General features: G+C 47.9%; 1 protein-coding gene across 19 annotated transcripts in view; it reads left to right on the plus strand.

The window, feature by feature from the left end:
• The window catches only part of NFIA (nuclear factor I A), a 349,095-nt gene that overhangs the window by 94,206 nt on the left and 228,307 nt on the right, over positions 1-26,582 (plus strand). For 11 of the 19 annotated variants that reach the window (XM_077182585.1, XM_077182588.1, XM_077182593.1 and 8 more), the window contains exon 2: positions 11,623-12,154. In XM_077182585.1, the coding sequence (XP_077038700.1) occupies positions 11,623-12,154 (532 nt within the window). Of the gene's footprint in view, positions 1-5,756; positions 6,103-11,622; positions 12,155-26,582 lie in introns of those variants that run through there. The other 8 variants (XM_054638341.2, XM_054638335.2, XM_077182594.1 and 5 more) reach the window with 5 other exon arrangements.

The following is a 26,582-nucleotide window of genomic DNA, read 5'->3' on the forward strand; positions in this document are numbered from 1 at the left end:
TTATGCCAAACTGCCTGATAAAACATTGGGTTTAGGACAACAGCAGTATCAGTTCTGCATGGTGTAATCACCCCGTATCGCTGGAGAATGATTTTGTACCATTGTGAGAGGCGTCCCTCAGCTTCCAGCAGCGATAACACTGCGGGACTGTGTACAAATAAAATATAGCTGAGGACAACTGTACCTATTTGTGTCTTTCCTGGCTCTGAACAGGGGATTTATCCAGTTGCATGGTGGTATCAACATGGTAAGAAGGGAGTTTTAGGTCCCTGCTGGCCCATGGTGTGGCCTGGGCCGACAGGCACTGCTAGAGCCCACTCGTAAACCACAGCAAGCTTATTAAACTCCATTCAGTTTCATAGGGAACTTTCACTTCAAGGCATGTTTAGTTTTTTCAAATAAACCCTGCTTGCAAAGGGGTTTTCAACTTAAAAATGTTACCACTTATTTTGCTCCCCACAAGAAGATCTACAGCAAAACAAAAGGGGAAACACTGCCTCTCCCGCCTCTGTCCGTTCTGTTGCTTCCTTTCTGCAGTGTGCACACCACTTTTGCTGGGAAGTTATTTCCTCCGCAGTGCATTTCGCAATAGGCTCGAGCCCCTGTGGAAATGCATTACAACTCTGCAGGCATTTCTGCTCTGCAGCCAGCGCCCCACGCACGGCCGTGCCAGGCAGCGATGCTGCCACGAGCTCACGGTCCAAGCAGGTCTTTTCACACAAAGATTGACCAATTTTTAGTGTCCTTACTCCCACTTGCCCTTAGCACAGCTGCTTTAATTCCCCACATCAGTGTGGCTTTGGCGATGCACCCATGGCCCAGACCCCAAATGGCGTGGCCGTTTTCATCTGCCAGATAGGGACTGCAGTGCTTCTTCATCACCCTGCTCTCCTGCTGGGAATCGTGGCGATGGACAGAAAATATTGCATGGAAAAACATTATTATTCACACGTATTTTGTGGCGTAAGGTGAGAATTTCCATCAAACGTACTACTCTGCTTATTTAAGCTACTCCCTGAAATTTGGAGCCTGGAAGTTGAAAGTTCTGCCCTCCTGTTTTAGGACGACACAGCGTTCACAAAACCATGGTGTTTATTGTAGAATCATACAACAGCTTGGTTTAGAAGATATCTTAGATATCATCGAGTTCCAACAGTGCTGCTATGGGGAACTCTAATTTAGGATCTGGAGCCTTTAAACTAAGGAGGAAAACCCTGTTATGCCCAGTTCTTTGTGCACCTGTGGAATAAAAAAGCAATCTCTTCCCCAGGGAGAGTCTTACAGAATACTCTCAGTTTTGGTAGCTTCCGAATATTGTTGATTTCATGGTGGATGGTGGGACAAGGTTGGGCATGGCACTAAACTACTGCTTCTCTGTGATGTTTCCACTGGAATTTGTAGATAGCTCCATAGTAGGTTGTGGGACAAGAGATAAACGTCTGGGCATTGATTCCCACCCACCACACTGGCACTTAGGTCACTTGGGGATGTGAGTCAGCAGTGTGTGGCTCTAAGGTCTTGATGGAAAAGGGCTCAGGATCGAGCCTGGTGATTTCAGGGGGCTTCTGGCTCTCAGTGGGGCAAAGCTGCTCCCAGGGCAGCCACAGTGGCTCTCCCAAAGCCACCAACATCACTCAGGGCCCAGGAGAGCCCTGTTGTCTGTCTCAGGCCTTTAATGATTGCTGCTGTATGTTAACAGGCCATACCACATATAGCCCGGCTATTGTCAGCGCTGATCCTTGTCCAACTGACGGGCTATTCAAAGCGCTTCTCAAGCCTCTCCAAAATCCCAGCTTGTTCTACCCCGATGACAGCCATCCCTCCCATTCGGAGTTCTCTTTGTACGCTTGATAACATGGTGGAAATCCCTTATTATGCTTCTTTTAATAATGCTTTCACATGGCAAGGGGACATGATGTTTTAATTTATGCAGTGCACATCATCCTCCGACAATTTGCTAAGAGGAGCCCTCGCGACCTAAGCCTGCGCCGAATAACACAAGTTTATGCAAAACCAGTGGTTTCCAACCTGTGGTCTCCAGACCGCTGGGAACCGGCGGGCTCCCTCCGAGGGGTCACCAGGAGGTAACCAGGAAAGCAGAGCCGCTGCTGCCGGGAGGTTCAAACGCGCCGCCGCACCCGGAGCCGCGCTGTCACCAGCGCAGGTCTGGGGCTCCCAAACTGCAAACTGAAAATCACTATCTCAGGGGTTTTTACTTTCTCACTCTTTTTTTTTTTTTTTTGGTTGGTCTCTGTACTCAGCACGCTGCGGCTGCAACCTCTGTGTCTTTAAATACCTGCTCAAGTCGATTAAAAGCAGTAAATTCAGAGGGGCAACCACACCACTCCTTATGAGTTGTGTGAGTTGAAGTCTCACTTTGTTGTCAAAAATAGCAATTAACCTTCAAATCCACTTGCTCTCCCCCCCCCCCCAAATTAATTTTGCAGTATTATCACGCATCTTGAGGCTTCCAGTTTTAAGCATATAATGCTTCTCCTGTTAATGAAGCGGGTATCCACGATCAAGGGGAGCTGAGAGCCACAGACAATTGTTTGTTTGCCTTTATTTCTCACGCCCTTTGAAGGTTTTTCTTTCTCCTCTGTGTTTTTTTGGTTGGTTTTTTTTGGGCTTTTTTTTTTTTTTATTAAGTGACTTTAGCAGATTGTACCCTCAGAGCTGTGAATAATGGGGTTATTCTACAAAAATGGCCAAGGCTAGTTAAGACACACAAAGCCAGGAAATCCTTTCAGGGATGAAATCAGGACTATTTTAGGGGTGCCGTGTAAGTTGGAGACTTTGCAGCTTGGCTGCTGCATCGCTGCCAGGCACGGCAGCGCTGCGGGGACGACCGGTCCGCCCCCGCCGGGGGCTTGCCCGGCCGGGGGGGACCCGCACCTTCACCGCACCGGGGGGAGCAGAGCCTGGGGGGGTTTGCAAAGCACGGGGGGTGCAAAGGTGGACGTGCAAAGGAGGATGGGGGGTTTGCCAGCGCCAGGTAACTTTGCCCATGCAGCAAAGGAGCTTTGCTGTGCAAGGGACGGGGGTTCCCCTTGCCGGGGGGTGCGCATGGGGGGGTCCCGGTGCGGAAAGGGAGGGGGTTCCCCGTTCAGGAGGGGGTTTTACCCGTGCGGGGGGCTGGTTATCCATGCAGGACGGGGGGTTACCCGAGCGAGGGGCGCTCGCACCGTCCCCCCCGCCGCCCTCCCGCGCAGGACCCCCGCGGCTGGGAAGGGCTCGGCGGGGGCGGGACACTGCGGGCCCGCAGCGGGGCCGCCCGCCCGGCCGGGGGTGTGCGGGGGATGTCCGTGAGCCCCGCCGCCCCCCGGTGCGGGTCTCCTGTGCGAATCGCGGCGATTGCGGAAATACGCGGGGGCGGGGGGGAGGAGGAGGAGGTGGAGGAGAAGGGGAGGAGGGAGGTGGGCGGTGGGCGGGAGGCTGCCGAATCGCTCGTAACTTCTGCAAAGTCCCGGGCACTGGGAGCCCACCCGGCAGAGCGTGGAGAGGCAGCGGCAGCGCCCGGGCCCGCCCGCCCCGACCCCCGCTCGCCCCGCGCTGCAGCCACCAAAAGCCCCAGATCAGCCCGAAACACACGGGAAGAAAAAATCCCAACACATCCCACCTAAGAGCCGGCGGCAGTTGGCTGCGGCGTGTTTTCCCTTCCGGTTCCCAACGGCTGCGAGTCGATTTTAGCCATAAAAAATATAAAAAATTGCGAAGAGGGAAAAAAAAAAAAAAGTGCCGCCAGCCGCCAGAGCCCGCAAAGTTTCTCTTGCGCTGTTATCTGTGTTATCCCTGTTATCCCTGCCCGCGGGACGCGGCGCCGCTTAAACTCTTGTTTTTGTATTTTTAACCCGATTCCCACGCTTTCGCAGAGGGAATTCGCTATTGTCTGCGCGGGGTCTGGGCGCGGAGGGAGCGCGGGTGCGCAGGGCTGCGCCGCAGCTGCCTCTTTTTTTTTAATCTTTTTTTTTTTTTTTTTTTTTTTTTTTTTTTTTTTTTTGTCAGGGATTTGAGAAAACCGCTGAGCTTGACAGATTCCCCCGCTTTCCCCCCCTCCCCGCCCGTACGTGCGCGCCGGCTCCGTGCGCGCCGTCTGGAGCGCCCGCGGCCGCGCACAAAGAAACGCGCCCGGGCGCGGGATGTGACGGACCGCGGCGGGGACCAATGGGCGGGGCGGGGCCTTGTGACGTCAGCGAGAGCCGCCCAATCAGCGGCGGGAGTGGGTGTTGCGACGTTTGAACTCCCCCGGGGGGAGGGGCGCGCCTTTTTTTTTTCTTTTTTTTTCCTCGGTTTTTATTCTCCTTTTTTTTTTTTTCCTCCTCTTTTTATTTTTTCTCCTTTTTTTTTTCTCTTCTTTTTTTTTTTTTTTTTTCTGCCTTTTCCGCCGAAGTTGGCGGCGCCCCGCGGGGACGGGGCCGCTGGCGGGGCCGGAGCCTCGGAAACCTCCGGATTTAGCACCCAAAAAAAAAAAAAAAAAAAAAAAAAAAGGGGAGGGCAGAAGAAGAAAGAAAAAAAAAAAGCTTTTTTATTTAAAAAAAATCCCACGTTTAAAAAATTATTTATTTTTTTAAAGCGTGCTTAGCAAAACGCTGAGTTGGGCAAAATGAGGATAACTTGCGCGCCCACCCGTTTAGCGCTCAAATGTTCTGGGGTGGGGGAAGGTGCTTTCGCTCTACTCGTATTTTTTTTTTGGGAGGGGGGTGTCCGTGGCTGCGGAGGGGCTGCACTTGACCGTGGCCCCTGCCTAGAGGGCGCAACCAGCCGTCCCGCGGCCAAAAGTCTCCCGAAGGGCGCCAAAAGTTACTTAAAAGATAATGCTGGAAACCGCAAAAGGCTGGGAACGGTGCGGCACGGACGAGTGGGGGACACAACCCACTCCCCCTCCACCTCCGAAATAAGCGGCGGGAGGGGATTTTTCCTCCTGTTCCCCTATAGATGGGATTTTTTTTCCCTGCGTGTGTCGCCGTCGTCGCCCTCCCCCCCCCCCCCCCCCCCCAAAAAAAAAGCCTGTGACTACACGCAGGGACGCGGGGGTCACCTAAACTGCCTCCGGCATCACTGGAAAACGCTATTCCCAAGCGGAAAGGGGGGGACACACCACCCGGGACACCCTCCGAGTCCCCAGGAGCGGGCTGGAGAGCATCCAAACCCCAAACCCAAACGTTGCCGGTGCCAAGACAATGCGCTCCAGAAGTGTCAGGAGGCGCGGGGGTATTTTTAATTTTAAGCGCTTCACTTTTAGATTTCATAAGTAAGAAAGAGGGGGGAGTGCAATGTGCCGATGAATTTATGTGTTGCTATTTTTTAGAAGAAAATTTTTATTTTTTTTTAAAGTGGAATAAGCACCCTTGATTCTAAAGCGCTTGATTTAAAATGACAAGTGCCAAAGGGGATGGGGAAAGTTGTGGAAGGCAACGCCGCTTTCCCCAGTCCCCCCCCCCCCCGCCCCATCCCTCCATGGTCAAGGGCCGAGCGGAGCCGCAGCCCCCGGGAACAGCAAAATAAAAAAATAAATAAATAACAATTATAATAGAAAAATACACAGCCCCCCCTTCGTAAAAAGAGGAAAACTTTGAGCCGAGCCCTGCTCGCCTCTCGGCTCCGCGGCTGGCCGCGCTGCGGGGCGGCGGGGCGGAGGGAGGCGGCGGCGCCGCAGCCCCCTCCCCGCCCCTCCCCGCCCCCGCGGGCGGGCGGCGCGGGGCGCGGGGCGGGCGGTGCGCGGCGCAGAGCGGAGGGGCGCGGAGCGGAGCGGAGGGGCGCGGAGCGGGGGCGGCGGAGGGGCGCGCAGCGAGCGCTATGCCTTTAACGGCGCGCGGGGCAGGCATGCCGAGCGCGTAGTGCGGGAAAGTCGAGGCGGGGTTAAAGTTCAGCTCATGGAGCGGCTCCGCGCTGGCTGCAGTTTGGCAGAGTTGGAAATGTGAAAGCAAGAAGCAGGCTCGGGGCTCCCCCTCCTCTCCTCTCTCTCTCTCTTTTTTCCCCTCCTCTCTCTCCCTCTCCCTCTGTCTCTCTCCCCCTCTCTCTCTCCCTCTCTCCCCGCACACGCACACCTCCAAACCGCAGCCCCCCGCAGCAGTCATGTATTCTCCGCTCTGTCTCACCCAGGTAAGCGGCCGCCGGGGCGCGGTGGGGCCGGCGCTGCGGGGGTGCGCGGCCGTGCGCGCCGGGGAAGGGGCACCACCGCCGCTCGCCGAAACTAACTTTGTTGCCTTTCGCTCGCATGCCCCCCCCCTCCACCCCCTTCCCGCACGGCCATTTGTGTCGGCACATGGCTAATGGCGCCTACTTATTAATGCTTTAATTAACGGGGGGGGCCGCGCGGGCGCGGTGCTGCGGGACGACCCGCACGGCCCCGCCGTGCTTGGTCATCCGCGATCGATGCCGCCGATGCCGCCGCCCGCGCCGGAGCGCCTCGCACCGCCCCGCACCGCGGCCCCGGGGCAGCGCTGGAGCCGCTGCGCCGCTCCCCGCCCCGGGCACGGCGCGGCCCGCACCCCCCGGCACCGCGCTCGGGGCTCCGCGGGAGCGGCCCCGCCGGCTCCGCGCCCCCCCGGCGCCCCGGGCACGGAAAGAGGGACCGTCCCCCGCACCTGGGCTCGCTCCCGCGGTGCGGCGCGGTGCAGCCGCCCCCGCGCAGAGCGCCCTCCGCACCCGCGGAGGCCGCCCCAGCCGGGGGACCGTGCGTGTGTCCCCCCACACGGACACCCGCAAACTTGTCCCGCGTGTGTCGCGTGTCCCCCCCGCCACCCTCCCGCCCGCGGATCGGGCCCCGCGGCGCTCGGCGCAACTTTTGCGCCCTCCGCTCGCGGCGGGACGGGGCTGCGCGGGGAGCGGAGGCGGGGGTGTCGCTCCGCGGTGCCCCCCGGTTGCGCGGCCGCGGAACCCCCGGCCCCCCTTTTCCCCGCGCGCTGCTGCAGGACGCTGAATTACACCCCTTCAATTAGCAGGATATAATGGTTTAACGAGGAAATGCTTTGTGGCGGACTCAAACCCCAGATTATTTCCTCCTGCAGGAGATTTTGACTACATTATTCTTATTAATTTAATTGGAATATTTTTTTTCTCCCGGTGAGAAAGCCTCTCCGGGCTCTTTCCGTCGAGAAAAAGGCAAGGAATTGCAGGGAGAGGGGCGGCAGCTTCCCAGGCTGCCCGAAGAGCTCTGAAAGTTTCGTCCCCTTCTCCAGTCGCGGTCCCCTCTTCTTCTCCAGCCTGCCCCAAATTTTGGGGTGCTGGCGAGAAAACACCAGGCCGGCGGGGGCACGAAACTCCAAACCGTACACTTGCTCAAAAGGCAGGAGCAAAATGTGAGCAGCGGGAGTTTGCAGAGGATGGGATGCAGCAACTCCGGGCTGTGCCTGGGCAAAGTTTGTGCCTTTAATTCAACTCTGAGAAATACCTGGTTTTTGTCAGCGCAGCGGCTGCGGGAGGGACCCCCGGACACTCCGTGCAGGGCCCGCAGCGCCGACGCTCCTGGCATCTCCACGTGGGGCTCCTGGGGCTCTGTAGGCCCAGTCGCATATTAAGGAGAGAAAATAAATCCACGGGCTGGTTGCTCCCTGGCCCAGTCGTGTCCTGTCCCCGTACCCCCCACCCCGCTAACCCCCCCCAGCCTTTTTTTTTTTTTTTTAATTTATCAAAAGAAAAGCAGAAAGCCAGGCATGTGCTTTGACTCCGTTAGGAAAATCTGGCATTCTTGCTGCACGTTTGGAAAAGTAATAGGAGGATTAGAGGCCTCCTGACAAACTCTTCCCTCCGAAGGATCAATTAGGTGATTCTGTCATTTTTCCATAGAAAAAAGGGGGCGAGCCCTGAGCTATTGCAAGTAATTTCCTATTTTATCGTTTCAAGAGCTTCTATTGATACAAGTTTTAGGAAGGATTTTTTTTCTTTTTCTTTTTCTTTTCTTTTCTTTTTTTTTTTTTGGTCAAGTTTTCGGTCAGATTTAAAGGGAAGCTCTTGAAAGTGGGTTAGAAAAGGAAAACAAACAAAAATGCTGGTTCTGAGCATATTTATCCAAGTCCTGGAACCAAAATGGCACAAGCATTTTGTGTCATCTGTCAGGAAAAATCCAAACATCGTTCCATTTACATATCTGCTGAGGAGCTAGGAAATAGTTGGGGAACATATGCACGTCTCCTCATAGATTTACAAGCAAATGGATTGTAAAAATATTAGCAAGGGTCGCTGTAGTTGGCTTAATTTCAAAAAGATCTGCAGAAATACATTGTTTCAAAGCCTCCTTTGCAGGATTACATTATCGAAGGCGCCTTTGGGTTGGCGTTGGGGTTCTTTTGTAGTAGGGTTTTTGTTTTGTTTTTTTTTAACACCTTTTTGGAGTGCAGAGGAAAATTTTGGGATAAACAGTACAGAACTGTGCAGCCCAAATTTTAGGTGCTGCTTAGAGACAGGCAAGCTCTTCTCGGAAGAGCTGTATCCTCAAACTTCGGAGAGGAGTGCAATAAAGAAAACCCCTAACTTTTTATTATTGCTTTGCCAGCTTTCTGGTGTCTTTTAATTTTAGGTAACCCATCCAGCACTGAGGGGGGAAAGCAAACAGCTTTATCAAATACTTTCAAAGTTTCCCTTCAAGCTAACTTGTGGAAAGGGAAAGATCATTGCCTTTTCTACCAGTTCCTTAAAATCCTGTTATTTTGCAGCGAGGCTGCAGACAAGTTGCACATCTGTTAGCACCCTTGCACTGACACACTTCCAAAACTTTTGGGGGTTTTTTGAGGGGGCTGTAGCAGCACTGAAATAAAAAATTGTATTGTGCAGAAGCTGCTCCCCCCCCCGTGCCTGCGTCCAGCCCAGTTCTGTTTGATCAGTCCTGGCTGCTTTTATTTCCACTTGGACTTTGCTAATACCTCAGCGCCGAGATTGAGGCGGTGCGATTTTCCGGAGCAGCGTGTTTACCAAGACACTTTGAAAGTTGGTCTGTTTATGAGTCGTTAACCTTTTCTCCTCATACACCATTTTGAAAAGACACATTAGGGTGTAATAGGGACGTGCACACCTCGCGCCTGAGCAGCAGTGCTTCTCATTTACTTCAGCCACAGACCCTGACTTTGCACCAAAAAGCATCTTGGTTTTTTTCCCCCCTCCCTTTAAAGTGGTTTCGTGTTTTTTTTAAAAGGTTTTCTTTTTGGGTGTTGTTTTTACCTCCCCTTTCAGGTTCACATCGTAGAAATCAGCTTTAGCGCAGGTTAAAGCAACTCTCTCTTGGATATTATCCAACGCCGAGCCAAAAAAGTCCCGAGCACATGAGATCAGGCAGGACAAAGCGCTGCTTAAAGCAGAAAAGTTAAAATATTTCAGGATGTACCAAGACGTGTTTGGAAAGTGGGAAGGCTGGAAGCGCTGCCCTGGCTCACTGTGGGCTGTCGAGCCTCTTTGCTCTGTGTACCTTCACAGATAAACTTCCACTTGACAAAAGGCCTTTTTTCCTTGACTCTCCCTGAGTGGGGAAAGGGAAGGACAGGAGGGATCAGGAGGGAGGGTTTATTATTTTTAATAGCTTGTAGAGACCTGTAGTTTTTATATTTTTCTTCTTTTTCCCCCCCTGCTTCCCCCCCCCCGTGAGAGCTGTGTCTGGTGGGTGAGAGCAGCTCCATGTGCTGGGATTGTGCCTCCTCTCACTTTTTGAATCTGCCGACTGCAAACTCGCAGCAATCTTTTTCTTTTTTTTTTTTTTTAAACTTTATTGAAATTTGAAACTATCATCTTTTCCCATAGAGGAGGGGAAAAAAAAAGAGGAATGTGCCAATCACTGGAGTGATTTATTTTATTTTACCTGCTTTTATTTTAATAATCATTCATAATACTTTGATTGCTGCTGCTCTGCTGTAGTGAAATACATTGTGCTGCTAGGAAAGTTTTTAACAGTCTGTGTTTAAAATAAAAATAAATGCAATGGTGCTACCTATAGATTTAAGTATCTACAATTCTGGGGCCACTCAGAGTAAGTGCAATGAAAGCTTTTGGGGAGTCAGCAGAAGGTCTTGAATTATGACCGGATTTTGCTGATAGATATTTCTACTATTGATTTCTCAGTTTTTCATAATTTCTGAAAAGAACAACGCAAATTAAAATAAAGTGTTGAAAGGAAGTAAGATGTCTGTTTTAATAACCATATTTGCATGACACACAATGATTTGAGTAGAAAATGTACTCCATGGGATAATTAAAGAAAAAAAAAGTTAGTTTGCTAATCTGAAAAATCCCCGATGTTTCCTCGCACATGGGTGGGTAGTGGGTGGCTTTTCCCATGCTGGGGAAAATGTTGCAGAGATTACTTTATTTTTCCCTCCTGGAGGGCCCAATCCTGAGAAAAGGAGGAACTGGAAGCAGGGACGTCCCCAGCACGCAGCACTGGATCAGGCCCCATAGGCTGGATACGTTTTTATGTGCAGCCTGGAGTTGGGTCATTCGTTTATTCAGGGAAAAAACAAGAAGCATGGCCCCTGTATATTATAATATGTTTTGATCTCTTTGGCTGATTTATGTAATACTTAGTGAGGAGGAAAAAAAAATTATTTTAAAAAAGAAAAATCAAGGGGTCTTCTCGCCTTTTTTTAGCGTCAGCATAATTTTAATTGAGATTTTTTTTGTGCCAGGGGAGAGGGGTGATCTTTAACTCCTCGTTACACAAAGCAAGCAGTGTCTCCGGATGGCCAAACTAACTTTCCGAGTAGGACATTTCTTTTAAAATATTTGAAAATCTGACACAATTAATAATTCTTTGCGTATTTGCACAAGTTGTGCTACAGTTTTGTGTTACCGCATTTTTCAATTTTTCCTGGTTTTTTGGGGATTTTTTTTTTTTATTTCATAGGAAGGCTCAGAGTTTGACTTTCCCTAATATACCCAGATAGCAAGTTTTTTTGGTTGTTTTTTTTTTACTAAATAGAAACAAAAATATTTTAAAAAAAGATAAATTGCAAGGCTTGCTTTTTCTAGGGTTTTAGTGTTGGTTATGATTGCGCTCGCGGGATAAATCGACCGCGGTACTTCTCGCTCCTTTCACTGTTTAGGAACCAGAGTGAAAACCACCCTTCATTGTAATTGTATATACAGCTATAGTGGCATTTTACTATTCTGCCGGCTGCTATTTCCAAATATATCTTCGGGAAAGTTTTACTATACTTTAGACTTCCCCATACAAACATTGATTGGCATCCAAATGTTTAGGATTTGCCAAATTGGCGGGCAAACGCTGGCTACACCGCAAGCAGCGGGGTCAGGGAGAGAGCAAAGGGAGATATGCGCTCTGCAAGTGGACTTGCAAAGGAGTTTTTGGATTTTAACTCATTCTGCCCTTTTTTTTTTTTTAAAAAAAAAAAAGGTTTGGGGACTGGGGAAAGGGCGCCAGCATTGCACCATCTCCATCTGGGCGCTTGGTTGAAGTTGGACCCTGTTTTTGGGGGCGGGAGCAGAGGTTTTGGGTCGGCGCGAAAGGGAAGCGGGGATGCGGCGGTGGTGGGTTCGGGGTCCATCAGCGAGGGGTCCCACAGCCCTTAAAATTTATCAGCACCCTCCTAATTCTCACCTTCCTGCAAAAGCCCTGTTTTTGAAGGCTCTTTCTTGATGGTTTCGGTGACATCAACCCTTCTCTGTAACTTTTTTCAGGATGAATTTCATCCCTTCATCGAAGCACTTCTGCCTCACGTCCGAGCGTTTGCGTACACGTGGTTCAACCTGCAAGCCCGAAAAAGAAAATACTTCAAAAAACATGAAAAACGCATGTCTAAAGAGGAAGAGAGAGCCGTGAAGGACGAACTGCTAAGTGAAAAACCCGAGGTAAAGCAAAAATGGGCATCCAGACTTCTGGCAAAGCTCCGGAAAGATATCAGGCCTGAATTTCGGGAGGATTTTGTTCTCACAGTCACAGGAAAAAAGCCTCCGTGTTGCGTTCTTTCCAATCCAGACCAGAAGGGCAAGATGAGAAGAATTGACTGCCTTCGCCAGGCAGATAAGGTCTGGAGGTTGGACCTTGTTATGGTGATTTTATTTAAAGGTATTCCGCTCGAAAGTACTGATGGCGAGCGCCTTGTAAAGTCCCCACAGTGCTCTAACCCCGGGCTGTGCGTACAGCCCCACCATATAGGAGTTTCTGTTAAGGAACTCGATTTATATTTGGCATACTTTGTGCACGCAGCAGGTAAGTGCCTTTCTCTACCACCTTCTCCAACTTTTCGGTTATCTCCGTGCCGGGTGCCGTGCCCGTGCGGCGGCTGCATGAGCTGGGGAGGGAGCTGGGGATGCCGGTTATCGCTCTCCCGGGGTGGCGAGGAGGGTGCCAAAACTCCCCCCCTCACTTTTATTTTTATTTTTTTTAATGGGGTTTTTAAGGTGAAGCCACATAAAAGTGGCTCTTGTTTTCCGCGGTTAACAGCATTTCGGGCATCCTTCACAGGTGTTATCCTAAATGTTGTCCTAGGAGGGCTCGCAGCCGGACGCAGCTTCCTTTATCCGAATTTTGGGGGAAAGCAGATAGATTTTAATTTAATTTTTTTTTTTAAATAAAGTTTGTAAATGTTATGCACAAAGTTGTCCAGGAGGTGCCTGAGGCCTGTGGGTCAGGAGTACCAGGTATCCTCACCCCACAGGGATTAGATGGGGAACGTAAACCCTGCAGGATTGGAGGGAAAAGAGAAGACAGTTCCTTGATAGCAAACCTAGTCATCAGGTCTGAGTGGGATGAAACAAACCTCTGGGCAACCCTAGGGGGAAAAGGAGACATTTAAACCCCTCAAAAGATCACAATGTATACACCTAAAAGCTAAGCAGGTCTTGGAAAAAATTCCTGATTTGACAATAGTGTGCTTATGAGGAGGGGCTGAAATGTTTTAACGTGTGATGAAAATCTTGGGATCCCAGACTCCAACACAAAGTATGCTCTGCCTGCGGCATGACTCGGTGTGCTCAGAGGATGTGTAGTATGTTGACTGGGTAAAATAATATGCTATTGTAGTTCTCCTGAGTGATTGTAGTGCAGAAAAATGTGTGTGTGTGAAGTGCAATGCCCCGAGTTTCATGTATGGGATGTATGGGTCCCTCAGCGTATCCTGACTTGTGAGCTGAGGGGCTGGACAGGCTGGAAAAACAGAGGAACAGGGGAGAGAGGAATCATATTAGAAGAAACCACTTCTGTATAAATATTTATCGGTAAGAAAACCAAGCAAATTACAGCCCAGGGAGCCTGCATTTCCCATGCCAACTTCTTTCAGAGGGTCTTGCAGAAAGTTTTGGCTTCCCCAAAGTTTTTCTGCACTGAGTCCCTGCCATGGTTGTTGTGTTAGGCAATGTCGCCGCTGGGATTTTACAGATATGATCCCTGTTCGGAAATAACTTTTGAGTATCCTCATGGTATTTCCTACAGATAAGCTGTGGCATTTACTTTGCACTTCGGTGTGAGGTGGTAAATCATACTGTACATTTATGGTGAAAGGGAAGTGGGCAAATATTGAGGAAAATTATTTATTTACTCTGTGCTTTATTATGGCCACCGTGAAGGAAGCGTTATGGACAAATGGCTAACTGAAGGGAGCTTGGGGCTGGGGCATTTCAGGTCACCTCCTATTCCATCACCAACCCCAAGGGGACCATGGACTCACATCCCTTTTGTCTGCCTCAGTTTCCTCCTCCGCATGTTGGAGTGGGTTGATAAATTTAAAATGCTTTGATATCCAAATAGAAGCTATAAATGTCTATTTACTGATCTACAGCACGCAGGTTTTTATTATTTGGATTTATATATAGCGTGATGCGGTAAATACTGATCCACAGGCCTTCTGTGGAGCGCACAAGTCATTGATAGAAACCAACGGTCTTGGTGTAGCTTGCATGTAGGGTCACAGAAATGTAGGATGGGGAGAAAAGGACCAAACCCAGGAGTGGGAGTATTTCGGGGAGCTTCAAGAGATCTCTCCCTGTTACAACAGTCGGGCAATAGACGTTATGAAAGTTCAATATTGCGATTAGGGATATACCATCTTATCAGCACGCCGGTGGCAAACAGTAGCCTTGATAGCGAACTGTTATTTATTCCTGCCGTCTTCATCAACAGGCAGCGATCTCACCGATTGTCCTTCAGATTCGGTGTTTGCCGCGGAAACTCGGCGTGAGCCCTTGGCGCGGTTTTTTGGGGTTAGATTTGGGGATTTGTGTGAGCAGCCGCGCGCCCGTGCAGAGCGCACCGCGCCGTGTTTTTGGCCGTTGTTTGCTGATTGCACGCGCTGCATTGTGCTCTCAGTGCAGGAGTGTGTGCTGGCATATTCCCGCTAAACCTCAGCGGGGAGGGGGACAAGATGTTTTTTGGGAGGTGGCGCAGCGTGGTCGCTGTCTATGTGGCTTCACAGAGGTGTACCGAAAGCCTTGCGTAGAGCTACCTCTTTTTCTTCCCCCCTTTTTTCCCGTTTTTTTCCCCCCTCCGATGTATCCCAGCAGTCTTTGTTACACCTGAACATTGGCCAAGTTGACAGCCATTGGTTCCCGCAGACCCGCAGTAATGGCAGCTTGTGCCGGGTGCGCAACAGGAAAATTACAAAAGAAAAAAATATTAAGGGTCCTTTGTCTCCAACTCCATCAGACCTCACTCCCCAAATGTATGGACCACGTATTTATAAGGAGGAAGTCGCCAGCGCAAATATTAGGTAGGCTGGTCAACTTACATATAGCGGTTTTGACAAGCATCTGCTATAGTACAGAAGATTTGTAAACACTAAACAATGTTTTTACCTCCTTAAAAGTTTTGAGAAGTTGCCAGTATTGGCAGGAGGCACAGACTCCGAAACGTGCTTGAAGATACGTGCCAAAACCATTGTGACCTTTTCACCCATAGTGCTCGCTTCTCTTTTTCTTGTGGGTTTTTTTTCCCCCCACTTTTTGTCTTCTTTTCTTGGGGGGAGTATTCTGTTCCAAGATGCCCTTATTCGAGATGACTTCGGCAGCAAGATGTCCCTTTCCTTCTAAACATGTAGGATAATTATTGCTTTGAATCCACGCTTTTCCTTCAGTAGGCACTATCATCTGTAAGGGAACACATGTGCACAGATTTAAATAGTGCTTCTTACAAAGCTACTGAAATCAATTATTCTCTTTAAGAACTGGCTAGAAAGAGAAAACAAAAATATGCAAATAGGCAAACTACATGTAATTTTCATTAAAAGGATAAAAAAAAGAAATTAAAAAAAAAAAAAAGAAAAGGAAGATCGGTGCTTTGTGAATTAGAGGTTGACCAAAAAATGTATTGAAATCTAGAGTATTGCTCTCAGTTTGCAGTTTCTAATCTGCTTAACTAAAAGCAGGCGGCATTTTCGTACCCTGAACTTGGGTTTGCTTTTTAGTTTTCACTTATTCTGCTCTTGTATCAAATGACAAGTTGGAAACCATTGTGGCAAACCATTTTCTTTGTGGGAGTCGAACAGTAAAGCTAATTTATGACCGGTCCTTTACCAGATGATCTGTATCAGAATCTACAATATACTAGGCACGTGGCAAGGTCACAATTTAAGTTGTTAAGGTCACAACCTTAGCCACCAGGCATTTGACCTTTTAGATAAAGTTAACCTTTGTTCATTAGTAGGCACTCAACCGAGAACTTTCTGGAGTTTTTTACTGCTTTGGAGTTCCTCCTGCTAATGTGGTCAGATTGGAGAATAGAATCGCAATAGAAGTAGTTAAATTTTCTGAGAGGTCACAGTTTTTAGAGACTTCTCCAGTGGCTGAAGCGGAATGGTGGGCCAGGAGGCGATGCTGCAATGCCCGGTTTATTTTTTTGGCCGGCCATCGTTATGCGCTTCGGGCGAGAATTAAACTCGCGAGGTATTTGTGGCAGAGAAAATCTTTTAATCTTTCAGAAGGACATTTAAAAATCCTAAATTTCAGAAAAAATCTGGGGCTAGGTTTTATTTACGTAAGCTCATTTTTCTGTTAGCGTTTAGACTCGAAGGCAGCAAAGGGGCCAGAACTCGGCCTTATTTTTGTGACTGAAAATTTACTTAACTTCTAGATGTGCTCTGTGGCTAATTGCTGGGCAGTGCTATATAACACATGACCTTGAACTTTAAGCTCGACCCATTTTATGTTCCCATCAACGGACTTAAAATATTCTCCTTGGACGACCATAAAGAGGCATCGATGGGAATAACCCAAAGATGGGTTAATGCAGAAGCCCTCCCGTACCCGTGGAGGTTTCGGGGGGTCCGAGAGGTACCCGAGGCTTTGCGCTGTAATCTTTTAGTACAATTGGTATTGATTGTTGCTGCATTAATCCTGTTAATAGCCGCAGCCGGGCTGGGTGTCGCAGGGGTGGCAGAGGTGTCCTGACAATGCCGTACGTCACTGAAAGAGCTGTCGCAGCGCCTTGAACTCCTGATCGCTGCTCTGCTAAAGTGGAGCGTTCGACGGTGGAAACTATTGCTGGCTCATACAGAAACACACACCATATTGTTTACTTAATTATGCCACAGCGAAGGCTCATTTTTAATTATTTAGCTGACTTTCTCGCTTTGCTCTGATACCACATTTATTATTTAATTTGAAATCAAAAGGGCTTGCGCTCCTGTTAGTTTTTGATGCGTTTTACTTTTGTTTTGGCTACGTTATTGTCATTCCATCGTACGGTAATCCAGATAGCCGTGATATGCAGATTGGCCAGATGGTCATGTTAACAGATTGAGAACCTACTTCCCACTGCTAAAGAGCAGGTGTAAGATCAGTGGGCTTTTTTTTTTCTTCTTCTTCTTTCCTCCCAAGTTTCAACCGAAATGCTCTTTAGACAGATCATAATGGTAGCTAAAAAGGGGCACATTTCAAATGGTGTTTGTTCTGTGGAGATAATGTGTAATGTATATGTCCTTTTTACGCCTATCTGAAGGCTTTTAAAGCATCCATGGCATTCCTTCCACCTATAATGCTTTGAAAAACTTAATTCCAGCTCATGGCTGTTCCAGTCTGCATCCAAAACAGTCCTTAAAGTTTTTTTCTGCAGACAGATTGCATTTACTCTTACCAAAAAACCACTTCAGGCAGCTTCACAGCAGGTATCTCACACGTGTTCCCTGCACAGGCCTCCCAATGCATGCCCAGGAGAACCTGAGCAGATCAACGGTCAGCTGAGATTTTAGGGTTTGTGGGCTGATAGAGTTGTTTTTCTGCTCCATTATTTTTTGCCAAAGTGAGACATCTGTAGCTTTAAAGAAAAAAAGTGACACTAAGACATCTCACAGTATTTCTGCCCTCAAGGAATAAAGGGAGAAGGCAGATTTTGTGTTGTTTTAGCATTACAAAAAGTACCCATAAAAAGTCAGTGGTGGGAGCCTGGGTCTCTGTCTCAGTCAGGAGAGGTGAGGAGAGGACAGCCACAGCTCCTCAACACCCCAAATTTCATGCACCCGCCTATCGTGGGCACACATGAGACACGACGACCTACACACCCCACGTGGCACAGAGAGATATCCCCACCTTTGGATGATCTCCTCTTTGGGGAGCGGGGCTGGCTGCTCGCTGCAGCCACGAGCAGGGTGGGAGCTGACAGAAGCAGGATTTAGGTGGGACAACTGCTCTCCCTGTGCGGGTGTAACTGAGCCGGTGAGTATCCGTGATAATTCAGATACTAACTGGTGCGGCACTCGGGACGGCCTGCTCTATCACGAACCCCTGGCAGGAGTTCAGTCATGTGGTTTAGCTTTTCCCTTTCTCCAACAACAACAACAGCAACAACAAATAAACACGGGATAAAGGCGTATTTCATATGCCCAGGATGTTTTCCAGGTGATGGGTTTGCACAGTAAAAGGGTGTGTTATTTCCATGCCTCCTTGCTTCGAGGTGCAAAAGCAAGGAGAAGCCTGTGAGTAAGAAAGTTGCCCAATGCTTCTGGCTTTTCTACAAGCAACTGCATTTTTATATTTCCCTTCTTTTCCACCCAATGATGAATAGCATTAATTTAGATCTATTTAAGGCGAGTGTGGGAGAAACCACAATCTTTGTTGTGGTCACTGCTGTACACAGCAGGGCTGAATGTTTCTCTTGGTTGAGGCCTCAAAGCTGAATCTGGAGAACCCAAAACATCGTGTCAGCTTTTCAAACCCTTCAAAGAGACAGTGGAATCCTAATTGTTCATAAAACCCGCTATTTATTATTACAATTATGTATTTTCTCCCCATTCTCATGTAAAGGAAAGGGCATCCCTTGCTTACTGCGCCCTGAGCTTCTTCACAGCTCCTCCTCCTCCTCCCCCTGATGCTTCTGGTTCAGGCACTGGTGAGGTTTTTACAACCAGCAAACAAATTCCAACCCGCTGCTCCAAAACGCCTCAACCCCTCCCCGGAACCCTGCACTTTTCTGCACATGTGGGACCCTCCAGGGGTCCCCTTGGGGACCGTCCCCGGCAAAATGAATTCGGGGCATCCTCACTGGGAGCCATGGATCTGGCTCTGCCCCTGCTCCTCTCCTCACAGACAAGGGCTGGAGCTGATGATTAAATTACAGGCTGTAAATTCAGGGGAAATTATTTTAGCCTCCTAACAGCAGCCAACCCGGACATTTCCTTATGCCAGTGAGGGCTTGTGGTAGATAAGCCTTGTTGGTGGACTAAAATTCATTTTAATCGCTTTGGTTTTCCCATTCATGTGGTGCAACCGCATCTCTGGTTGTTGTTAATTCTCTCCTGCATTATGGGAGCCACCAAAAACTGTGACTGAAATCAACACCTGGGTTGTGGTGCCTCAGATGTGTGGGGCAGTTTTATCCCAGCAAGTTCATCTGGGGCTTGCAGCATTTTATCCCAAATTGCAAGGGCAGTGCCTGGACAAACCTGTCATCACAATGTGATTAATTTCAAAGAAAAAACAGAGTATTTATATATATAAAGTGTTTCTAGCTACCATTGCCCCATGTCCCTACCCCAGGGATGGATGTAAGACACCTGAGCTCGGCCCTGTGCGTGGCACCATCGTGGCTCGGGATGTAGGAGCAGGATGTGGCACGTAGAACGGGTGGATTTGGGCTGGATTCGTAGCCGCTGCCTGTAAAACACACGAGGGCCTCCATTTTGTGTGCCAGGCTCTCACGTGCGATCAAAATGGAGAGCGGCGTGGTTGAGTTCGGCCTAGAGCGGAGCATGTGGGCTCATGTAGCCAACCATCCCGGTGCCACCACAGTGCACCCAGACCCACGGAGAGACCCAGGCTGGGTATCCTGGGCTTGTGCATCCATTGGCTCCTCCTGAAGGGTGTTGATCTGTTCTCCATTAATATCCACCCTCCCAGTCCGAGTGCTGTCCCGGTGTCACAGCACGAAGGCCCCGGGGAGTCGTTCCTCCTTCCCGCTGGTATCGGCACCTCAGTGCCATTAGATCAGTGAGATAAAATCAAGACAGGCTTATTGACAAGCTCTTCTGAAAGTTTCCTGGACTTTATTGTTCATAACTTGGACCTGAGTCGGGTTATTTACACATGAGGATTAAAAAGCTGCAAACAACTGTGTGATTTTTAGGGGCTGAAAGTAATTAGCATATGTGGGTAGGAGGATACACGGCCTGTCTGCGTTCCTTTAAAATATAAATCACAGTTATTTAATTATGCTTGGAGAGGGCAGATTTAAGGATATACTGCAAAATGCATTACCTATTATACCAACACGATAATCTTATTAACCTTGCTTTCTACTTTTTAATTTTATTGTGCACCCTGTACAACTCTTATGATATCAAAAATAATTACTTGGAGAATACATGATGTCAGAGGTCCAATATGACATTTATCTTCACAGTGAGGAGACGGCTCCCTTGTGCATTGCATCGCAGCTTGGGAGGCACTCGGCAGGTCCACACCAGGGGGAAGAGGCAGGGATGGGTGTCATCAGCTGCTCTTTAATGCACACAAGTGTGTTTGCAGATTTGTGTTGTAACCGAGGGATGGCTTGACCAAACTTGAGGCGATTCAGCATCCTCAGGCCTCCTAAATTATGTTTTACTTGCTCGTGCCATACAGCTCCCGTAGGTGAGCCAATATTTCAGGGCAGCTCCATGCATTCAGCCCCAATCCCAATTGGATCTCCTATTAAACCCTAAATTCTCCATCCCATGCCTCCTTTGTTTCTTTGTTTTTTTTTTTTTTTCAAATCCATCTCTCCTAATGTTTAAGATGTGTTGATATTTCCCCCTTTATTTTGGGAGGGAATGGGTGAGGGTGGGGGGAAACAAATGCCATAATAATATCCCTTTTCAGAAGAATATAGTTTAATTTTGTGTGTGCGTGCAGCAGCTGCCATTGGCAAGCTGTCGTCTTTGTTGCCATGGGCTTTTTTTTTTGGCATGCGTGCCAGAACATGATTGGATGTTTCAGCATGTTCATGTTTTGGGGTAAGATATATCTGTAGTAAAGCAAAAAAATTACCATGGGGTTGGTAGGTATCCAAAGTGGGGTTATTTGGCCAGGTGAACAGGCTGTGCTGGTGAGTGCGGTACCTGGTGGTTGTTTGGTCAATGAGGGAAAACTTGCTGGTGCTCTGGGTTTTTGGATGATGTGAAAAGGTGGTTTAAAAGCATCACAGAAGGGTGCATCACTGAGGTCTCCTCCAGCAGGGCACCCTCAGGGTGCAGTGGGAAGCCCCTGGGAGGACTGCTCAATGGGTTTCTCCTTCCCATCTCACCTGGTGCATGGGGAGGTTGTGTCCATCCCCAGCTCTTGCTGTGACTGTGGGGAGCTGGATGGTGGCACAGAGGGGTGGAACACACCTTCCACAGGTGTAAAACCAGCATGGCATCCACCCATTAGAGCTGCAGGTGACAGCATATGCTCCAGACGTGCCACTATGTCACCAAGCCCTGGCCACAGAGAGGTAGCCAGTGTTGTTTCTGCTCCTTGGTTTAATCCATTTGTCATATCCTTGATATGCCAATAGCATTGGTATCTAAACAAACTCTAAACCTGTTCTGCACTGTCCTCTGTGCTGTGCATCTCTGGTCTGATCCCAGCCACTGTCACCTCACTTTCAGTACAGTTGGACTCGGTGTTCTTAAAGATTTTTTCCAACCCAAAGGATTCCATCATTCTAAGTAGCACACAATGGGAAGGCAGCAGTGCTCTTCAGCCCAGGAAATCCACCATGCATGGATTGTTAGGTTGCAAAATGCATTTGCAAACTCGTGAGAAGTATTTCATAGGGAAGCATCTCCTTACAGCTAAACTCTGGAAAGCCCCTGGCAAGGGGAAAGTTTTCGGCTCTGTGCACAGTCTGCCGAAGGCTTCAGGAGAAACAAGGGGTGAAGATCTAAATGAAAAGTGTTGGGACAGCCTCTTTCATGCTGTGTTTTTCTGCATCTACCACTTTAATCTTGTGCATGAGGGACAGATAATAGGCTGCCTGAGCTTTGTAATAAACATTGTGTCTGGTTAAATCACCATTTTTGTGTTTAAAACACCTTGTAATGCACTGAACGATGGGATGCGCTCCTGTAAAGGTATCAAAAGACAAGTTAGATAGTTGCTACATTTATTGTCAAGATAAACACTCACTTTGAAGATTTTAAAGCAAAAATACATTGTCAAACAGATTTCATCCTAAGGGTATTCACTTGAAATTTGTCTGATCTTTTTACCCAATACGGTTTTAATTTAATATAGAACAAAACGGCCAAATCCCTCACTGATGCTGGGAACATAGGGTAAAATTTAAATTTAATTCAGGTTTGGTTGTTTTTGTTTTTTCCTTTTGAGGCCAAGTAGTTTCAAGTAAATCAGAAGAATGAATTCTTTGTATTGGGATGCTTTTCTCAAGCCCAGCTATTGTTGGGATGCTTTTAGGGAGGATAGCCACTGCAATGCTTTTATTGTGTGGTGATGAGGACTTTTCCTGATGCCACAAGGACTTCATTAAAAATAGCCAGCAAACCTGTTTTATGTTCGGGTTTTGTGTAAAAAAGAGAAAAGTAGTTGTTGCTTATCTAAAAAGCAAGCCCTGCATAATTTCATGTGAAAGTTTCACAAGCAGTTTGCCTGGCATGGGCAGCACCAGCCTCGGTAGCAGCCAAACCCTTGCGGCGGGTGGAGGTTGGGTATTTCTGGAAAAGTTGGGAAAAACACACAGCAATCAGTTGAGAGTGGGATTTTTGTGGTCAGGATATTTTTTTTTTCTTTTTCTTAGAGAAGGATATCACCTTCAACAGTTCTGATTTAGATTCTTCCCAGACAGATGCCTTTACAAACACCCAGCCACGGAGCTCAGGGCTGTTTGGGGGTGCACACTTGTGTCTCAGAAGTGCATCTTCAAGGTGTCTATTCTTTCTAACCTAGATATATGAGCGTGATTTCTAGGCAAAATAATGTGTTCAACTCCCACTTTAAACATGGACATTGTTTCTTTTTCAGTCAAAAGCTGGAGGGCAAAATCATGGTGAGAACTGAGCGGACCACTTGTTTTCCGTGTGCGCGGTCTTTAGTAATAAACTCTCCCCTAGAAGAGTGAGGTGTGTCTCACAGACAGTGAGCAGCCCCAGGGTGTGAAGCTCTCTGTCTGGGGCATGAGGATGGTATGAACAGTGTCCCTGTCCCATCCCAGGGCTGGGTTACCTGCTGTGGTCCTGTATGGTGCAGAGGGAGGGACTGTTTGTGTGCTCCTATCTCCCTGCAGCCTGCTGAAGTTCGCTGTGGACATGGCCCTGGACAAAAGCAAATATAGAGAGTTTTCATTCCTGAATGTCCTGTTGGTAGGGTAGGTTTCCATGAGATGGATCACCATGGAATTGTTGCTTTTCTCCCCATTCCTGGCTGGATCTCTTCCCAGTTTTGCCTTTTGCAAACGGCTTTGTTTGCCCATGCTTGGGGCTGAGTTACCTTGGCTGCACGGCGCCTTCATCATGAGTTTGTGCAGTTCATCCCAGTTTGGGGCTCTGGCAGTTCCAGGGGTGGCTGAAGGGAAGGCAGGAGCACCCGTGATGCAAAGTCAGGATACACAGGGCATTTGGAAAGAGTTAAATGAGTCAGAGCTTGAAAAGAGAATGGGACACTTTTGTCCACACCGTTCCAAAATACAGGGCAGCGATGTCTTGGAGCTGATAAATGGACTTAGAAAGACTCAAAAAACTTTCTCTGGTTGCAGAAACAGTATTTAATATTAATAATATTTCCTCATTAAAAAGGGTGAGGGATTTCTCAGGCAGTCTTGCTCATGTGTGTGGGTTTTTTAACAAGTGTTGTCTACCTTAGCAACTTCTCCAGGGAACTTTCCAGCTCTGTGCTGGGGCTACTGGCACAGTTCGAGGACGGGTCAGTGGCTATGGAAGCTTTTAACATTTTAATTGCCTTCCTCCACTCATTTGGACGATGACCTGTTTGTTTGGCTTATATCTCTTTTTCATATTTTTTAAAAAAAGGGCGGAAAAAAAGAAAACAAAGGAAGTACAGTGCTGTGCACAGAACAGTTATTAAAAACAGTTGGGAAGCATATAAAAGGTACTGTTTGTGTGAGAAACGGGACAGCTGTGATGGTCTATTGGGAAAGTGTGTACAGATGGTGGTAGGGAGGGGAATGATGACTACATGGCTGATAAATGAAATACAAAAAGCATTAAATTGGTGATCTTTTTAAAGAGTACACTTTTGGTGAGCATTTTTGGTGCATCATTAGGGCTCTTTGTCTGCCTCTTATTTCGCCAGGAAGTGCGACTATCGCCGCACATTTGTGCCTCTGATTTTGTTTACAAATAAGGAGCCTGTTTAATAAATCACATACCACGGAATTATTAAAGAAGATAATTAAGCACACGGGTTTTTCCTACATTGGGAATGGGCATGGGATCGTCCTATAAAGACCTGACAATACCACAAATGCAGTTGGGCTCAAATTAGTGCGGTAACACGTGAGATTTCCTGGAGCCTAAACAGATTTCTTTGTTTTGCAAGAAGTGGGACCGACGGCGCGAGCCTGGTTCAGGGACGGAGGTTTTGGCATTTCGAAACCATGGAAGGCAAAGCCCTTGACATTTTGCCTATATTTTATATTATCTTACGATCCCAAAGGTGTTGGCACCCAGTGATGAGTGCCCAGCTGTGGTATCTGGGAGTTCCTGAGGCTCCCAGGGGATGCAAGAACTCTCTTTTGGAGTAGGCAAAAAAGGGAAGAGGGATAGAAGAAGAGTTGGAGGTAAAATTTTTCCCTGTAGTTCTTAGGAGAGGGATCATCATCTTCCCATCCTTAGCGCTTTACCCCATCCCTTATGGAGCTTGTTTATCAAGGGCTGATGGACATTAAGGCAATATCTCTATTTCTGCACACTGTTGTAGAGACGGTCACTCAAATGCTGCAAACCTCAGCATGGAGAGATTTTAAACTAATGGGCAAAATAATCCCCCTCCTCCCAGCATCTCGTCCAGTTTCCAGCTGAAAAAATTCCCGGTTTCCCTTTGCCTTCCCTCTCACCCACCCGTTGCTTCGTGTTCCTGCTCATTGTTTCTGGGTGCCATCAACAGATGAAAGCATTCTCCTTAATAATAAATACTCTTTGGTAACACTGTGCTTTCCATGACCCAGACGGGTGTCCGGCCGCCCCATGAGCCCCGGCCATGTCATTGTCCCTCCCTCAGGGGACACAGAGCAGCGGCAACCTCAGATCCCCGTCTCGGGTGCTTGAAGTGCCGCAAAAAGGGAGTTCACCAAACCTCCGTAACCAGAACCAGCTCACATGGAATTTTTCCAGGTTTTTTTTGTTGATTGCAGGTTTATTGATGGTCTGAATTTTCTTGATTTACAAACCTTCCAAAACTTCAACATGCCACTTCGGGGATTATTTCTTCTCCTGACACAGTATCACAAACTCCTCTTGTTACCGGATTTGATGAACGACATGTTTCACTGTGCTGCCTTTTGGGCCAAGCCAATATTCTTCTGCATTTTCTTGAAATGTAGAAAAAAGGAAAGATTTTAAAAAGGTTTAATGTGAAGAAAATGTATGACAACTTGATAGATTGCTTGGGACTTCAGTGTAGTAATTGTATAAAGTAGGTTGCAATTTTTTTTTTACAGATGCAATATATTAAGAAGAACAATAGACAAAGAGACGTAAAGCACAGGGATGGAGAGACCATCTTGGCCAACCTCTGCAAATTTGTTCCAAATTTCAGTTATTCAATATCAGAAAAACATGTTCATTGCAGTAACACTGTACGTTTTCTTGGCTGCTCGAATCTTGAGTCATTTAAGGGTTTTTTGTACACCTTGACGTAAATACACTTCATCTCTTTTACCAAGAACACACTCTGCTACTTTTGCAGGACACAGTGGAGGGATGATTTAGAAATATCCAGGCACGTATTAAATGCCTGGATTTAGAGATGATTCCTTCCTATAAATGTGTTATTTTTTATCAGTGAGAATGCATGGTCTCCTAGAGCTTCACTAAGTAGACAATCCAAAAGGTCTCCTAAGAGCTGCACTGGTGGGTACCCAGAGGCAACAGAAACAAGCAGCTGTTCAAGATGCTGCTGTGGTGCCTCTTGGTGATACTGGTCCCAGTTTATTAGTCTTGGCCTTGCAACCTCATCAGCTGCAAATGCAAACAAGAAATGTGGAGGTATCTCTCCTTCTTTGCCGCAGTGCAGAACGTGTACTGTACAAGGTGTCTACTTAACCCCCCAACAGAAAGCCAGATTTCTCTGCCATCTTGCACAAGAGTGGTTTAACCCACCATCCCTGAGAGCAGAATTAGGCTCTGAGGTGTTGGGACAGGTTCTGGATCTCCTCTCTCCAGAGCCTCATCAGATCTGCCGAGTGCAGAGTCCACCCCGTTTTATTCAGCTGCTGTTTCAGTCTCTTCTTTGAGATATGCTGCCAGCCACAAGGAGAGGGCAGTGACAAAATATCTGGGGTCCCTGGATACTGCCCAAACTTTGAAAGAAAAGGTTAATTCTTCCTGAAGCAGTGATTTGTGTCTTTGATTAGTTACTAATTTTGCACTCACTAAAATAATTCTCTAATAGTCACAGTTGATGGGAGAGCCCAGCTACATTGTATGGCTGTGATTTACAACTTGTGTTTCCAAACTTTTTTGTTTTTCTTTTGCTGTAGGGGTCTTGGTCTTGCTCAGCACAGAGGACCCTCAGCTCCATTTGAGATCAGGTAGTGCCCAGCCCCAGACCAGGGAGAGTGATGCTACTCCCATCAGCAGACTACAGGAAGGCAACTATTAAGAGTAGAAAGCTATTAAGCAGTCAGGTTTTTATTATGCTTTAGTGTTTTGTTTAAGTCTCTTCTTAATTGGTTGATTAATGTAAGCTAAGTCCTTTTCTCCCCCACCATCTCTACAGATGGCAAATGGTAGGTCCCAACTGTCATTGTGTGCAAAAAAGGTTATGGTTCAAAGTCAGAGATCCAGAGATACCACGATAATCAATCATAGGAACTTGTCTCGCTGTGCCCAGCCAGGCAAAAGTTAGGCTTGGTAAGAACATCCCCTCCAAACTCATCTGGAGGAATTGCTTTGCACTTTTATTTCGGGAGGGGGACAAGTTGCTGCAAAGTTCTCGCGGCTGGATCCGGGGAGTTTCAATAAATCCCGGCAGAGCTGCAGCGCCAGTGCGCGTGGCCG

The sequence above is a fragment of the Agelaius phoeniceus genome, chromosome 8 (genome assembly GCF_051311805.1).
Source record: "Agelaius phoeniceus isolate bAgePho1 chromosome 8, bAgePho1.hap1, whole genome shotgun sequence".
NCBI lineage: Eukaryota > Metazoa > Chordata > Aves > Passeriformes > Icteridae > Agelaius > Agelaius phoeniceus.